The sequence below is a fragment of the Jaculus jaculus genome, chromosome 1 (genome assembly GCF_020740685.1).
Source record: "Jaculus jaculus isolate mJacJac1 chromosome 1, mJacJac1.mat.Y.cur, whole genome shotgun sequence".
In the NCBI taxonomy this organism is placed as follows: domain Eukaryota; kingdom Metazoa; phylum Chordata; class Mammalia; order Rodentia; family Dipodidae; genus Jaculus; species Jaculus jaculus.
This window is the reverse complement of record NC_059102.1, coordinates 167,552,826-167,568,196: the sequence shown is the minus strand read 5'-3', so window position 1 is coordinate 167,568,196 and position 15,371 is coordinate 167,552,826. Positions and strand designations below refer to the sequence as shown.

General features: G+C 43.4%; 1 protein-coding gene and 1 pseudogene across 1 annotated transcript in view; both read right to left on the bottom strand.

The window, feature by feature from the left end:
- The window catches only part of Ddb1 (damage specific DNA binding protein 1), a 41,454-nt gene extending 26,240 nt beyond the window's left edge, over positions 1-15,214 (bottom strand). The window contains exons 1-10 of the mRNA XM_004667681.2: positions 14,995-15,214; positions 13,735-13,883; positions 12,212-12,328; positions 11,700-11,921; positions 8,762-8,876; positions 6,197-6,294; positions 4,074-4,232; positions 2,418-2,501; positions 1,648-1,764; positions 979-1,081 (exon numbers count right to left, since the gene is read on the bottom strand). Coding sequence (XP_004667738.2) covers positions 979-1,081; positions 1,648-1,764; positions 2,418-2,501; positions 4,074-4,232; positions 6,197-6,294; positions 8,762-8,876; positions 11,700-11,921; positions 12,212-12,328; positions 13,735-13,883; positions 14,995-15,055 — 1,225 coding nt within the window. The 5' untranslated portion in view covers positions 15,056-15,214. The remainder of the gene's footprint in view (positions 1-978; positions 1,082-1,647; positions 1,765-2,417; positions 2,502-4,073; positions 4,233-6,196; positions 6,295-8,761; positions 8,877-11,699; positions 11,922-12,211; positions 12,329-13,734; positions 13,884-14,994) is intronic.
- On the bottom strand, positions 3,573-3,675 carry LOC123457937 (annotated as a pseudogene).
- Positions 15,215-15,371: the final 157 nt, after the last annotated feature.

The following is a 15,371-nucleotide window of genomic DNA, read 5'->3' as shown; positions in this document are numbered from 1 at the left end:
TCAGGCTGACCTGAAATTCACTACGTAGTTTCATAGTGGCTTTGAACTCCTACCTCTGCCTCCCAAGTATTGCCCTATCCTTTTTAATATGGATTTTTACTTGCATTTTGAAAACTGTACCTCCTTTTAAGTCAGCTTTACTTATGATTCTGCCTAATCATTCTTCCCTCATAACCTTCTAACAGGGGAGTTTAAGCTACTTATATTTCCTTATGCCTGTTATGCTTAGTATTTCTTCTCATTGTTTAGTATTACTTATCATTGTTTTTAGGCTAAGCTTACTGCTTATACATCAGCCCAGGCTGACCTGAAATTAACTATGTAGTCTCAGGGTTACCTCGAACTCATGGCAATCCTCCTACCTCTGCCTCCCAAGTGCTGGGGTTAAAGGCATGCAAGATCCATCACGCCCGACCCCAGTTTTTTTTAATATTTGGAATATGCACACTGTGTGTGGTGTATATAGATGTATGTGCTAATGAGGCACCCCATACGCGTGCCTGCAGAGGCCGTGAACATGCTGAGTGCTCCCTCCAGCACTCGCCTGCCTGTTTCTCCTTAAAAGAGTCACCAAATCTGGAGCTTGCTGTTTTTTTTCCCTAAGCCTTAGAGGTTCTCTAGTGTCTGCTCCCCACAGAACTGGGGTTACAGACATGTGTGTCTACAACCAGCTATTTATGTTGGTGCTAGGGGAGTCAAACACAGGCAGTCTCAAGGCCCCTCAGGCCCTCATGCTTGCACAAGAACCACACTTAAACCACCAAGCCATCTCTCTAGCCCTTAATACCCAATTTTTATCAGTATTTTTAATTTTTCTTTTGTACTTTTAAATATCCATAAACTCCTATAGATGATCTTTCATTATGACTTTTCTTACTCTTTGTTTTCTTCTAGCTCCCACCAAAATGCCTTCACAACATGTAATGAAGCCAAAAGCCAAAGTCACTCAAGTAAAATCTGCATCCACCAGAGAGCTACCTTTGATGCCCGGTAAGTCAATGCTGGCATGCTCATGGATTCCAATTCCATTCCGGATGATCCGCAAGGAACCTTCCTTGAAAGCCCCAGAGCAAGTGACCAGCTGCAAGCAGAGAAAAGGTTTCTCAAGAACCCCTCAAGAGACTTGGGCAATCATACCACACTAGCCCTAAATCCCAAGTCCCTTACTGTGGAGTTAGGTTTGAGGATGCAGGCTTAGCAGAGGTTGATCTCCAGAGTTCCTCGAATTTACCATGAAGACAGGATATCCTAGTCCAAGAAGTAAAAACCTCCTATCATTGCCCCTAGCAAGCTTGCTTAGATCCTAGGACTTAGTTTACTAGGAAGAGCACAGTGTCCGGAATCAAAACATACTTGCCACTTATTCATTATGTGACCTTGGACAAATTACTCCATCTTTCTCAGCCTAAAGTTTTCCCAAGTCTGGGATAGCCAAGAATCCATCTAACAAGGTGCTCATGATGTTACAGAAAATATATACATAAAGTGCCTGGCAGATCAAGGTTGGCACACACAAATGGCAAATATCCTTGTATCACTAAGATTAATGAAAAGTATCTTCAGTGCACACTCCTCGTTCTACATAAGCCAAGTGAGGAATATAATTTGAACAGGTATACCAAACATCTATTTCCAGATGACTCTTACCTGCCCCTGTCCCTGCCTCTCCAGGTCCACCACACACATATCCACAATGGGTCCTAAATTGGTAAAGGTTTCCATGGCCACTACATAGGAGCCTTGTTCATTGCTGTCAACATTGAGCTAAGAAGAAAAGAACAATGTTACTCCTAGGATGCCCCAAAAGATCCACTATAAAGAGATAGCTATTTCAAATCAATGCTCAATACTCCTAGATATATCCTCCTTATGCTCCAACAGATGCTTCAAGGCATTTACTGCCCAAGGAACAAGGTTATCTTACAAGTGACCTGCTAACCAGCCAGCAAGTTCTAACCTATAAGGGCTTCAAAGAAGCAGTGAATTTTAGAAAATTAAAATGTTTGTTTGCATTTTTTTTTCTAGAGGGAATGTCCCAAGTTTTCATATTACAGAAGCAAACAATGCATTATATTAGATCATGACCTATTTGAGAGGGAGTGCTAGGTCTTATCACCTTGCCCAGCTTTTTTTTTTAAGGTAGGTCTCACTCTAGCCCAGGCTCAGGGTGGCCTTAGACTCACAATGATCCTCCTACCTCTGCCTCTGGAGTGCTGGGATTAAAGGTGTGTGTCACCACACCGGGCTTGCCTGGCACTTTTGCTAAACAACCCTTACAAGAGAATTAGTCAGGGGAAAGATGTTAAGTTAACCAAGTACAAAGTTAAGATAGTAGAGATGGGGATAAGCCAGACATTGTTGAAAGGTACCAACAAACAATGAGGACAGTGAAAAAGAAATTACAGATGTTTTCTCACCTTTACAAGCTGGGAATCACCTAGGCGAGAACCAACAAACACAACACCATTATCAAGGTATGTCAGGCACTCAGCAATGGAGGTCTGCAAGAAAGTTGGCAGGTCAGGGAAAATGGAGTGGATTCCATGTGGGCACTAATGCTGTCCTACCCACCTGACACATAAGAAACCTCCCCTCTGACACTGTAATTCAGGAAACAATCCCCCTTCAAGGCCCTAGGTCATACTAAACGTGTTTCTACATCTCTCAAGTTTGTGACTGTCCACTACTCACAGCCCTTCACTCAAAAGTAAAAAATGAAGAAGGGGCGATAGAGAAATAGTTCAGCAGTTAAGTCACTTGCTGACAAAGCCAAAGGACCCAGATTCAATTCCCCAATACCTACGTAAGCCATACGCACAAGGTGGCACATGCATCTGGAGTTCATTTGTAGTAGCTAGAGGCCCTGGTACACCCATTCTCTCCCCTAACTCCCCACCCCTCTCTCACTCACATACAATAAAATATCTTGAGAAAAAAAGTCAACAACTTATCTTGAAGGTATCTGTTCCAAACGACAATTTTATTTATTTATTTATTTATTTATTTATTTATTTATTTACTTACTTACTTATTTATTTTGGCTTTTCAAGGTAAGGTCTCGCTCTACCCCAGGATGACCAGGTATTCACTATGTAGTCTCAGGGTGACCCTGAACTCTCCTCCTACCTCTGCCTCCCAAGTGCTGGGATTAAAAGCATGTGCCACCATTGCCCAACTCCAAATGTCAATTTTTTATATTTTATTTTTATTTATTATATATATGTAGAGAGAATATGGGCACACAGGGTCTCCAGCCACTGCAAACGAACTAGACACATGTGCTATACCATGTGCATCTGGTTTACATGGGTTCTGGAGAGCTGAACCTGAATCCTTAGGTTCATAAGCAAGCCTTGACCACTAAGCCATTTTTCCAGTCCCCAAATGATAATTTTAATCCCAATACCTCCAGTCTGCACAAAATAATTAGAGACCTCTAAAAGCCACTGCATAAATTTATTAAGCTTGACAGTAGCAGGGGCAGGAGAAATTGGGGCACGTCCAAATACGAGCAAGGTACGATATGTATGTATGAAAATATCAATTATGAAACTCAGTATTCTGTAAACTAAAAAAAATTTTAGTGAAAACCCCTCACTGAATGCATGCTGTAAGACCTGAGGGCCTCTTCTATCCTTGTCAAAGGGAGTGCTAACCTCTCCTTTCATACAACATGAAAATCCCTGTCAGACTTGGATTCAGCATTACTCTTCAATTCCAAATAATAACTTTTTGTTTCTCTTCCTGGTTTGTGTTTTTGCTTTTTTTGGGGGGTGGGGTGGGGAATGGGACAGGTCTGAGCTATGTAACTCAAGCTGATCTTAAACTTGTTTCCTCCTACCTCAGCTTTCTAAGGTACATGGCAATATACTGAGCTGTTTCCTTTCCTTTTCATGCTTAAGGTAGTATCTAGCACCTGTGAGATTCTCCAACATGTAACACATTCAAGTCAACTTTCACAGTAGAACTGACAGATGCTATTAAGTGTGAAACAACATAATTCCCAGAGTGGAAGTGTGGGACCATGTGTCTGAGATCACTAGAATGAGATGGAGAACAGGAACAAATCCTACCTCTCCAAGGAGTTCCACACGGAGATCTTTGAGGGTGACAGTGCCATCCATCTGTTCCTCTTTCTCCAAAAGCAGCATGAAGAGCCGTCCTTCCATATCTCCCAGAAGGTATCGTGATCCATTAGGATCCACACGATTGTGGCACACAATTGTGCTTTGCTGCCAATGAAGACAGAACATTATACTCAATATCTTCCAAACCAGAAGCCCTAGTGAGTCTTCCAAACCGTAACAAGCAACTACTTTCACCAAACTCAGCCATTTTACTTATTTATTTGAGTATATGTGTACATGTGTATGGGCATGCCAGGGTATCCTGCTGCTGCAAATCAATGCATTACATAGTGGCTAAGGAATTGAATCTGGGCCAGTAGACTTTGCAAGCAAGCACTTTTGACTGTTGAGACATCTTCCCATCCCAAATTCAGCCATTTTCTATTTGAGAAATTCAGTCAGCTTACCACACAACTACTACCCAGAAAAAAAAAAAGGCACCTTTATATACTAAAGGCACAATTTCTTAAGAAGCTCAGTCAATATACATGTTTCTTCATATATTATTCTATGGGAAATTGAAGGTGTCAGCTGAGTGGGAAAGTTCTTGTCTAGAACGTGTAAGACCCCAGGTTCAACCTTCAGCACAAGAAAAAAGAAAATAAAGACACAGCTAGGTGTGGTGGCACACACCTTTAATTCCAGCACTCAGGAGGCAGAGTTTGAGGCCACCATGAGACTTCATAGTGAATTCCAGGTCAGCCTGGACTGAAGCAATACTCGACCCCAGGAGGGAAAAAAATACACTTACAAGAGAGAGAAAACAGTAATCAATTACAAGTATTGGCTGCATTGCAAATACTGCCAGACTTTGTTACTTATTCACATTTTCACATTACAAATTACCTACTACCAATAAAGAGCTGCCACAGATTGTGTTCTTTATCCTCAAGAAAATGTGGCCATGGTGGCTCAAGCCTTTAATCCCAAGTATTTGGGAGGCAGAGGTAGGAGAATCGATGTAAGCTTAAGGCCAGCCTGGAACTACAGACTGGGTTTCAGGTAAACTTGGGCTAGAGTGAAACCCTATCTTGAAAAACCCAAAAAGGAAAAGAATATTAAGCTTTCAAGGCTTAATTTTTATGGTTTGAAATCACAAGGCCTGAATTTTCATGAATAATCTCTTAAAGTCTATATAGTCTATATATAATTTATCATTGTACTATCTTTACATGATTTGAGCCCTAAAAATACTATATTTAATAGAATTTGCCTAAATTTTTTTTATTGTTTTGATACTAAGGATTAAAACCCTAGCCTCACACATGCTAGGCAAGCACTCTACTGCTAAATAAATTCTAGGCCCAAAACTTTCTCTTCTTAAAGTTATATTATTTCAGAAGAGTATGTGGTATATCTCCTAGTTGGGAAGTAAGCTCTTTTTAAGTCAAACCATGCCAATCTCACCCTGTATTCCCCATGAGTAATCAATATCTTATTACAACAGTGACTAGTATAACAGATGAATCTCCTCTTAAAAATAGGGAGAAGCAGCCAGGCATAGTGGCGCACACCTTTAATCCCAGCACTCAGGAGGCAGAGGTAAGAGGATCACTGAAAGTTCAAGGCCACCCTGAGACCACACAGTTAAAAAAATGGGGAGAAGCAGGCTGGAGAGATGGCTTAGTGGTTAAGTGCTTGCCTGTGAAGCCTAAGGATCCCAGTTTGAGACTAGATTCCCCATACCCATGTAAGCCAGATGCACAAGGCAGCACATGCATCTGGAGTTCGTTTGCAGTGGCTGGAGGCCCTGGCATTCTCTCTCTGTCACTCTCAAACAAATAAATAAAACAAATTTATTTTAAATGAGGAGAAGCTTGGGCTAGAGCAAGACCCTACCTTGTAAACAAAAAGGAGGGGGAGATGGGCATGGTGGTGCATGCCTTTAAGACCAGCACTTGGGAGGCAGAGGTAAGAGGAATGCTGAGTTCAAGACAACCCTGAGACTGCATCGTTTATTCCAGGTCAGCCTCCAAAGGAAAAAAAAAGGGGGGGGGGGGCGAAAGGGAGTAGCACCATTAAGATCAAGGGAAACAAAAATGGAAGGAAAAGGTAACATTCTTTCTCACCTTGATGATAGGAGGGGCAATTGCCAGGTATTTGTCACCATTGTGATAGGTGATTGATTCTTGCCCAATGATGATGGCTCCTCCAAAAGGTTCTGGGACTGCAAGAGAAAATTAGCAGCATCATAAGACCCAGGACTTTGGACCTGCCAGACCAGAGCAGCAAGAGCACCGGTCCTGTTGTCTCTGAGACAAACTTTAAGACAATCCTTATTTTTTAAAAAAGATTTTATTTATTTCATAGAGAGAAAGAGGCAGAGAGAGAAAATGGGCATGACAGGGCCTCTAGCCACTGCAAATGAACTGCAGAAGAATGTGCACCTGGCTTATGTGGGTACTAGTAAGTCGAACCTAGGTCCTTAGGTTTCACAGGCAATTGCCTTAACCACTAAGGCCATCTCTCCACCCAACAATCCTTATTTTAAAAAGGGAAAAATAAACAAACAAACAAATAAATAAATAATAAAATTAAATTTAATAAAAGGGCACCCAAGCTGGGCGTGGTGGCACACACCTGTAATCCCAGCACTCAAGAAGCTAAAGTAGAGGGCTGGAGAGAGATGGCTTAGTGGTTAAGCGCTTGCCTGTGAAGCCTAAGGACCCCAGTTCAAGGCTCAATTCCCCAGGACCCACATTAGCCAGATGCACAAGGGGGCACACGCGTCTGGAGTTTGTTTGCAGTGGCTGGAGGCCCTGGCATGTGCCCATTCTCTCTATCTGCCTCTTTCTCTCTGTCTGTCGCCCTCAAATTAAAAAAAAAAAAAAAAAAAAAAAGAACAAAAAAAATTTTTTTTTAAAGAAGCTAAGGTAGGAAGATCACTGTGAGTTCAAGGCCAGTCTGAGACCAAAAAGGGCACCAAAGAGCTGGGGAGATAGATCAGCAGTTAAAAAGGACACCAAAGCTCAAGAAATAAGATAGACAGTAAGAGTTCTATCTTAGAAACTTTAGACTGGACCAGGTGTGGTAATGTACATCTTTAATCCCAGCACTTACTCAGGAGGCAGAGGTAGGAAGATTGCTATGAGTTCAAGGCCACCCTGAGACTAGTGGCAAAATCTAGGTCAGCCTGGATTACAGCCAGACACTACATCAAATAAATAAATAAATAAATAAGACTGGCCATTATCTAATCTTGGTGGAGGTGTTGTTATTATTGTTATTTATTTTTATAATTTTTTTTGTTCATTTTTTATTTATTTATTTGAGAGCGACAGACATAGAGAGAAAGGCAGATAGAGGGAGAGAGAGAGAATGGGCGCGCCAGGGCCTCCAGCCACTGCAAACAAACTCCAGACACGTGTGCCCCCTTGTGCATCTGGCTAACGTGGGACCTGGGGAACTGAGCCTCGAACCGGGGTCCTTAGGCTTCACAGGCAAGCGCTTAACCGCTAAGCCATCTCTCCAGCCCTATTGTTACTTATTTTTGTTTTGTGGTGCTGGGACTCAAACCAAGGACCTCATGCATGCCAAGCAGGTACTCTACCAATGAGCTACCTACCCAGCCCAGGAATTCACTTTTGGTCATTAATATTATTTTGTTTTTGAGATGGGAGTCTTGCATCAGGTCTTCCAGCCTCAGCCTACTGAGTGCTAAGACTACAATAACCCAATAATTTCTCTATTGCCACTCTTTGTGGTATTTTGACATTCATGTGAGTGGAAAATATTCTCAATGTTCTTCCTTTTTCTCTCCAAAACTTATGACCCTATCTAACAAAAGGCTTGCATTTTTTTTCCTTGTCCCCATTCTTGTTCCTTATCTTAACTTCCGCTTTCAGAAGTTTTGCCTTAGAACTTTTCAAACTTCTGAAGGGTAAGATGGACAACAACTGTAAGGAGAAGAGCATAAGAAGACCTGGATCCTAGCCTAAGCTTGGTTACCTATGTGAAGGCATGGGCAAGTCCCAATATCCTGTTTCTTCATTTATGAAAGAAGTCAGATTAGATAAATTCTACTAGTGGCCCCTCGCCTTTTTTTGTTGTTTGTTTGTTTTTCAAGGTAGGGTCGGTCTCACTCTGGCCCAGGCTGACCTGGAATTCACTATGGAGTCTCAGGGTGGCCTCGAACTCATGGCGATTCTCCTACCTCTGTACCCTGAGTGCTGGGATTAAAGGCATGCGCCACCACACCCGGCTTCCCTTTACTTTTTAAATGCTATACTAGAAATAAAGTAATGAGACACATCTCCAAACACCATTTTGCAAACCCATCTCAATGTTTTGTAGTCAATCTCTATACCCTAAAAGGAATGGAAAGCAACAAAAAATGAAAATTTCAAAGGCAGAAATGGAAAAAGCAAAAGAAACCCATTTAGAAGCCGAATGTGGTGGCTCATGCTTTTAATCCCAGCACTCAGAAGGCAGAGGTAGAAAGATTACCAAGAGTTCAAGGCCACCCTGAGCTACAGTGAGATCCTACCTTGAAAAACCAAAAACAAAAGATAACAATTAGAGATAAGACTTATGGGAGTTAAACAACACACAGGAGTGTCCATGCTGAAGAGACTATAGAAATGGAGGAAGTAGCTCAGACCTGGGGCAAGAAAATTCCTAAATCCCCCACCAACCTGCGATCACCATTGAAGCTTCAGCTTCTACATTCTCCTGTTTCCAAGGGCCCTTGTTGAACTCCTTCTCACGTAGAGACACCTCGTAGGTTTTCACATGCCGCCCCTGAGGATCCTGGGGGAGAAAGGCAGAATGGTTAGCTCTAAAGGTGTCTCAGGCTGGATGGGTTTATAAGAGCAAGCTACTATACCATCCAGGATCTGATAATCCTGTAACATCAGCCTTCCTGTCCTTACACAGCAGGATACTAACACTCAACTGTTGAGCCTATGATTAATTTCTCAGTGGACTGCTAGCATCTGAGATTACTGTTTGTAATAATTCAACCAGAAAATTTCAATAAAAACTGGACTTCTCACACTGTAATAAGCACTTCACACCTTTAATCCCATCACTGGGGAAGCTAAGGTAGGAGAATCATCATGGGTTCGAGAATAGCCTGGGTTACAGTGAGCTCCAGCTCAGCCTGGGCTAGTGTGAGGCCCTGCCTCAAAAAAAAAAGAGAGAGAGAGAGAGAGAGTAGTGGGTTAATTCCTTGCCCTCAAGGAAGTTGGAAATAACTGAAAAGAAAATCACATTGAGAAACTAAACCTAAGATTAAAAAAAATTGTTTGGGGGCTAGAGAGATGATTTAGTGGTTAAAGGTCTTTGCTTGCAAAGCCTAATGTCACAGGTTTGATTCCCCAGTACCCACATAAATCCAGAAGCACAAAGTGTCACATGCATTTGGAGTTTGTCTACAGTAGCATTCTCATTCACTCTCTCAAATAAATAATAAAAGAAACATATATAGTACATATTTTAGAAATTTGTTTGAACCAGGCATGGTGGCATACACCTTTAATCCCAGCACTAAGGAGGCAGAAGTAGGCTCACTGTAAATTTGAAGCCAACCTGTGACTACAGAGTTCCAGGTCAGTCTGGACTAGAATGAGACCCTTCCTCAAAAAAAAGAAAAGAAAGCCGGGCGTGGTGGCGTGCGCCTTTAATCCCAGCACTTGGGAGGCAGAGGTAGGAGGGCTGCCATGAGTTCGAAGCCACCCTGAGACTCCATAGTGAATTCCAGGTCAGCCTGGACTAGAGTGAGACCCTACCTCAAAAAAAACAAAAGAAAAGAAAAAGGCCGGCACGGTGGCACACGCCTTTAATCCCAGCACTCAGGAGGCAGAGGTAGAAGAATCGCAGTGAGTTCAAGGCCACCCTGAGACTACATAGTGAATTCCAGATTAGCCTGGGCTAGAATGAGACCCTGCCTTGGAAAAAAAAAAAAAGCAAGCAAGTGAGCGGAGTGTGGTGCCTCACAGCACTCAGGAGGCAGTGGCAGGAGGATCATTTTAGTTTGAGGCCAGCCTGAGACTACACAGTGAATTCCAAATCAGCCTTGGCTACAGCGAGACCCTATCTGGGCCGGGGGGCGGGGGGGGGGGGGCTGGCCCACTTCTTAAGAGCATTTTGAAGAGGGTGACCATAGGGACAACAGAACTTACTGCTCCCTTAAAGGCAGCCAAAATCCTTCAGTCTTGCCACTGTTAATACCATCTTCCCCTCCTTTTTCTGAATCCTGACTCTTCCCCTTCTTTTTTGGAATCATGACTCATATCAGTCCTGGAGCTACCAAAGTCACATTTAAGAGGCTAAAGAGCAGGAAAGAAAACTACATTTAGCCACAGAAGATGGCTTCATCAAAGCCTTGGCCAGAGTCTAAGAAATCATGGAAGAAATGCAAATGTGTTTAAGGGCAAGGACACATCTCAGCCCGTAACAGTTCTTGATGCACTTAGCCTGAGTATCTTATTCACAGGGGAGGTACCTAACATTTGTCAAATTTAATTGTTGGCATAAAACAGGAAGCAGTAATTTTCACTTTATGAAAAGATATTCTAACCCATGAGTAGGCAAAAGACTCATCTTCACCAGAAGTTTGAGTGAAGGTACACTTAGATCTCTGAGACACACACAGAAATGAAGAGCATTCCCAACTGGCAGCCCTGGGCTGGGAACAGACAGAGCCAGTCCTAAGTAATCAACATAAGTATTTCAATGACCTGAAATTTACAAAACCGGAAAAAAAAAAGAGAGAGAGAGAGAAATTGCAAGTTTTATTTCAACTGTCAGCTAGTAAGTTCAAGCAAATCTTTATTCAATTGAACCTTATTCCAACCAGCCTCAGGACTAGTATTTACGGTGACATCAGGAAATATATAAAAATATGTGTATATTTCCAAAACTCTACACAATCATCAAAGTGTGTACATGCCCACATCTTCTATCCCTCTATATAGAACTGGAACACCATTTTCTTCCATCATTTTTTCAACCACATGCAAGTGAAATGACCTCATGCTGCCTGGCCTTTTGTTAAAGGCTCATATTTTACCAAGATATTGACGTGTTAGTCTGAAGCTCTACAGTCCCTCCCCCACTTAGCTGATCTGAACCAGGGAACAGCTGCCCAGGATCAGCTCTGCTAAAATTTTAGGCACAGACTAAAATAGAAGTCAAGAGCCAGCATGTCACCAGAAAGTGAGTGCTAGACAAAACATGAACCTCTTCTTAAAAGAGACAAGGCAACTTCAAGATATTTTCTGTTTGATTTGTAAAGGTAGGTTCTGGATAATTTCTCTACAGCTAAGTTTTTATAATCCTCTAGCATGCCAGTAAGAGACTCAAAGAATAAACTAGGTCACTCTATAAAATCTCCAAGGCCTCCAGTGTGTAATCTCAGGATTAAAACAAACCCAAGAGCTTGCTACCTCCCAATAAACACAACTGCACCTAAGAAGCAGCCACAGATCTGACTCTAGTTCATTGTTTTGTTCAAAATGTTTCCGAGCACATACACTCAAAACTTCTTTTTACCCTGCTACCAAATACAGACATTCATTTGGCAAAAGCCCACTCCCATCATTCCAAACCAGTTCTCCCTCTCTCCAGTACCTGGTACACAAAGCAAATGGTAGGTGCTTGACAGCCATATAGGAACTTGACATCAATGACATGCAGTTCCTCTAGGCGGATGTTAAAGGCCTTGAGTTCTTTATTATCTCGGTCTAGTGGAATAACCTTGAAGAGGCCATCATAGAGTCGCAAGCCAATCATTCGGCACTCAGGGTCAATGATACCTATAATGCCAGTCTCTGAGGGGCGGCCAATACGGTCCTAAAACACAAAAATGGGTTTTGGAAAGAATCTTAATTCTCACAAACAAACAGGTTACCAGGTAACACTTTCCCAGGAAGAGAAGGTAGTAAGACAGTTTGACATGCCAGGGTGCCCAAATGTCAGTGCATTTGATTTTTGTTTTGCCTTATCCCTTAGACTAGCAGACCAATTCAAACCCTGTGTGTCTTCTTGTTTCTTCAGTCACATAGAATGCTGCCCTGGCATGTCACGGTTCTTCCCTGAATCATAAACCTGGAAAACTGATTGACTGGAAGCAGCCAACTCACCTGGACATTGCCATGGGCTCTTGTAATGATATCAATGCTCTCTCCACTCTGCTTATACTCCAGGATGCAAGCATTGTACTTCGCCGTCAAGATGAACAGCAGGTCTTTGCTCTCCCCCTGGAAACCAATATTACACCATCAAGAGGTTCTTTCAAAAACAAGTACTACCTGTCCAGCATTAAACATCATTCTTTTTTTTTTTTTTTTTTTTTTTCCTTTTTTGATACTTTGAGATAGGGTCTTGCTCTAGCCCAGGCTGACCTGGAATTCACTATGTAGTTTCAGGGTGGCCTGAGACTCACAGCGACCCTCCTACCTCTGCATCCTGTGAGTACTGGGATTAAAGGCATGCACCACTATGCCTGGCTTAAACAACATTCTTTAAGTATGCTAAACTCTTTAAGAATTTCCAATATTTTTCTCTTCCTTAAGAGAAAATACACAGTTGCATTTGTAACACATACTAGGTATGCACATGCCCTAAAGCTATGTACAATAGGCCAGAACTGAAGCTGGTAAACAACCAATACTATCTTGATTTCCAGCTCTTTGCTCTACATACAAGGCCTTCATCTATTTCAATCTCAAGCTCATCTCAAATCATTTCATTCAAGCTCTGAAAAATGAGTGCAATGTCTCCCTCTCTCCTAGTATTTGGAAAAGAAAACAAACATAGTAATAACAATGAAATGAAATGAAAATAGCTCTACAATGTCATATTTACCAAAGACCTTAAAAAAAAAAAAACAAGTGTTCTGTCCAAAGAATTATAATGAAGCAATGTGGTAGTTATTTGGATAAAAACTAAACTATTATGATACTGATGATCATAATAAAAACTGTTAACGTTAACTGTGAATGCTTGCTACATGCTAAGCCATGTTATTTCCTCTTCACAGTAATCCAGGGTACTTGGATATTGTTAGCCCCATTTGTAGGTGGAGGAAATCAAGACTCTGAAAGGTGTTTTGTGTGACACCTAAATTGAGAATTTATAAGAAATAAAGCTAGGAATAACCCTATAGCCTACCCTCTGAATCACTAAGCAACATAGTGACCCACATTTCAAACTGCTTTAATTTCTCCTTCCTCTAGAAGTCAACTTAATAGTTTGAGAGACCCATTCCCCAATGAATCTCTCCTTATAGGAAGCTTATTCAAGAAGAATATGCAGGAGTGGGGAGATGACTTAGTGGTTAAAGGTTTTCGCTTGCAAAGCCTGACGATCTGGGTTTGATTCCCCAGTACCCATGTAAAGCTATATTGCACAAAGTGGTGCATGCACTGAGTGTGTCTGCAGAGGCAGGAGGCCTTGGAGTACCCATTCTACCCCCTTCCTTCTCTCTCAAATAAATAAATAAATAAATAAATATTTTTTAATTAACAAAAAAGAAGACTATATAATGCAGTCTGCCATGCTGAGAGAGAAGAGCTTCTCTCCTCAGGCATCATCCATTCCAAATGATCAGACGAAGCACGCAGGTTGCAGTTCTTTCACTGCTTGTCCCAAATCAAACACTTACCTTGGGCCGGAAAAGCTCCATAACAGCAATCTTCCCATACATGCCCACCTCTTTGACTGGCCGAAGGCCCTCCGCAGTGACCACATAGATCTCTAATCTCGTATTTTTGGCAATCAATAGGTTCAAGTCTTCTGCTGAAGTGAAGTGTCCTGAAAGAAGAGATCCTCTCACTTTTGAAGCTGGTGGCTGGGCCTCTCAAGCAACTCAACATTAGGCTGTCAATGTCTACCTAAGTACCTCCGGAGTTCTCATTTATTTCATGTCTTTCTCTGCCTCCTTCCAGGTATTCCCCTCCTTATCAAATCAGTTACCTTGGAGGGGGTCTCACTTCACACATTCAACAAGGCTACTTCCTGCTGACTGAAAAACAGTCTCCCTCTACAGACTATGACTGTGAAAAGCTTCAATGGTTCTGCTGGATTCCACTTCCCTACTTCAGAGGCAGACTGTAACTGAGGCTGCTGGAGAAGGTGCACATCTCTTCCAGTGCCCACTCAAATCTCACCAAACACATCAGGTCAAGCGAAGATGTGAACTTTTGGTGTTTTCTCCACACTCCTCCTCTCCCAGCAATCTATCAATACCATTCTTAGTGGCCTGCAGCTCCCGGAACAAGGAACTTTTGTTACAGAATCGTGATTGGCTTTCACATAAATACACAAAACTAAGATGCATATTCTCTGTTTGAGGACCTGAGTCTTCTAAAGGATCAGTGCACATAGTCAACAAGCAAAAGTCAGCACAGAACCCGCCAATCAAGCCCTCTGCTCTCTAAGCAGCCTCAAGTAAACAACAGCCCAAGAGTACAGGGAGGGTCTGGGGAGGGCTGCTCTTCTTCACGTGAATGTGGACATCGCTCACATTCATCCACTTCCTGGGCCTCCACAGCTCCCCCACCAGAAAATTCTGACCCCAAAGTCGCCATCGCCACCGCCCCTTGCGCCCTCCAGACCACACGAGGCCAATCTGAGGACTCGAGCAACCATGCACAACTCATCCTTCGCCCTGTCCCACTGGGCCCAGCCCAGGCCTCGAGACCAAGTGACCCCCTAGGAGGAAAAGGGACCCTCGAAACAGCTTCTAATGCCCAAAAGGCACGTGATGGAACAGTCGCTTTGAGGTCGCGAGCTGAGGGGCGATCGCGGTCACCTGCGCCTTCCATTCTCGGGGCCCAGACCTGCTAGGCGGCCCCTGGGGCTGCGGGCCTCCCTAGGCCTCGGCTCCCTCCCTCGTCAGGGTCTCTGGCCCGGGCAGCCTCACCGGTCACACAGCCGTTCACGGCGGTGGGCTTCTGCGCCGTTACCACGTAGTTGTACGACATGTTGAGGCCTGGGTCGGCCCGTGAGGAGCCAAGAGAAACGATAGAGAGCTGGGCACGAGAGAAGAGACAGGGAAGCCCCCACCCGCACGCAGCAAACTCCACTGCCGCTGCCTCCGCCCCTGAGACACGTTGCAGGCCAGAGCGGCCGGGGCGCGGAGCATCACGGGACGGCCTCCCTTGGCCCCTCGGAGGACTCTCCGAGCCCGAGGCGGCCAACCAAAGGAGGCCCCGCCCCCGGAGGCCCGCCCCGCCCCGCCCCTGGCCGCCGGAGCCCGAATGCCCGGATGAGAGGGAGCCGTTGGGAGTTACTACCTAG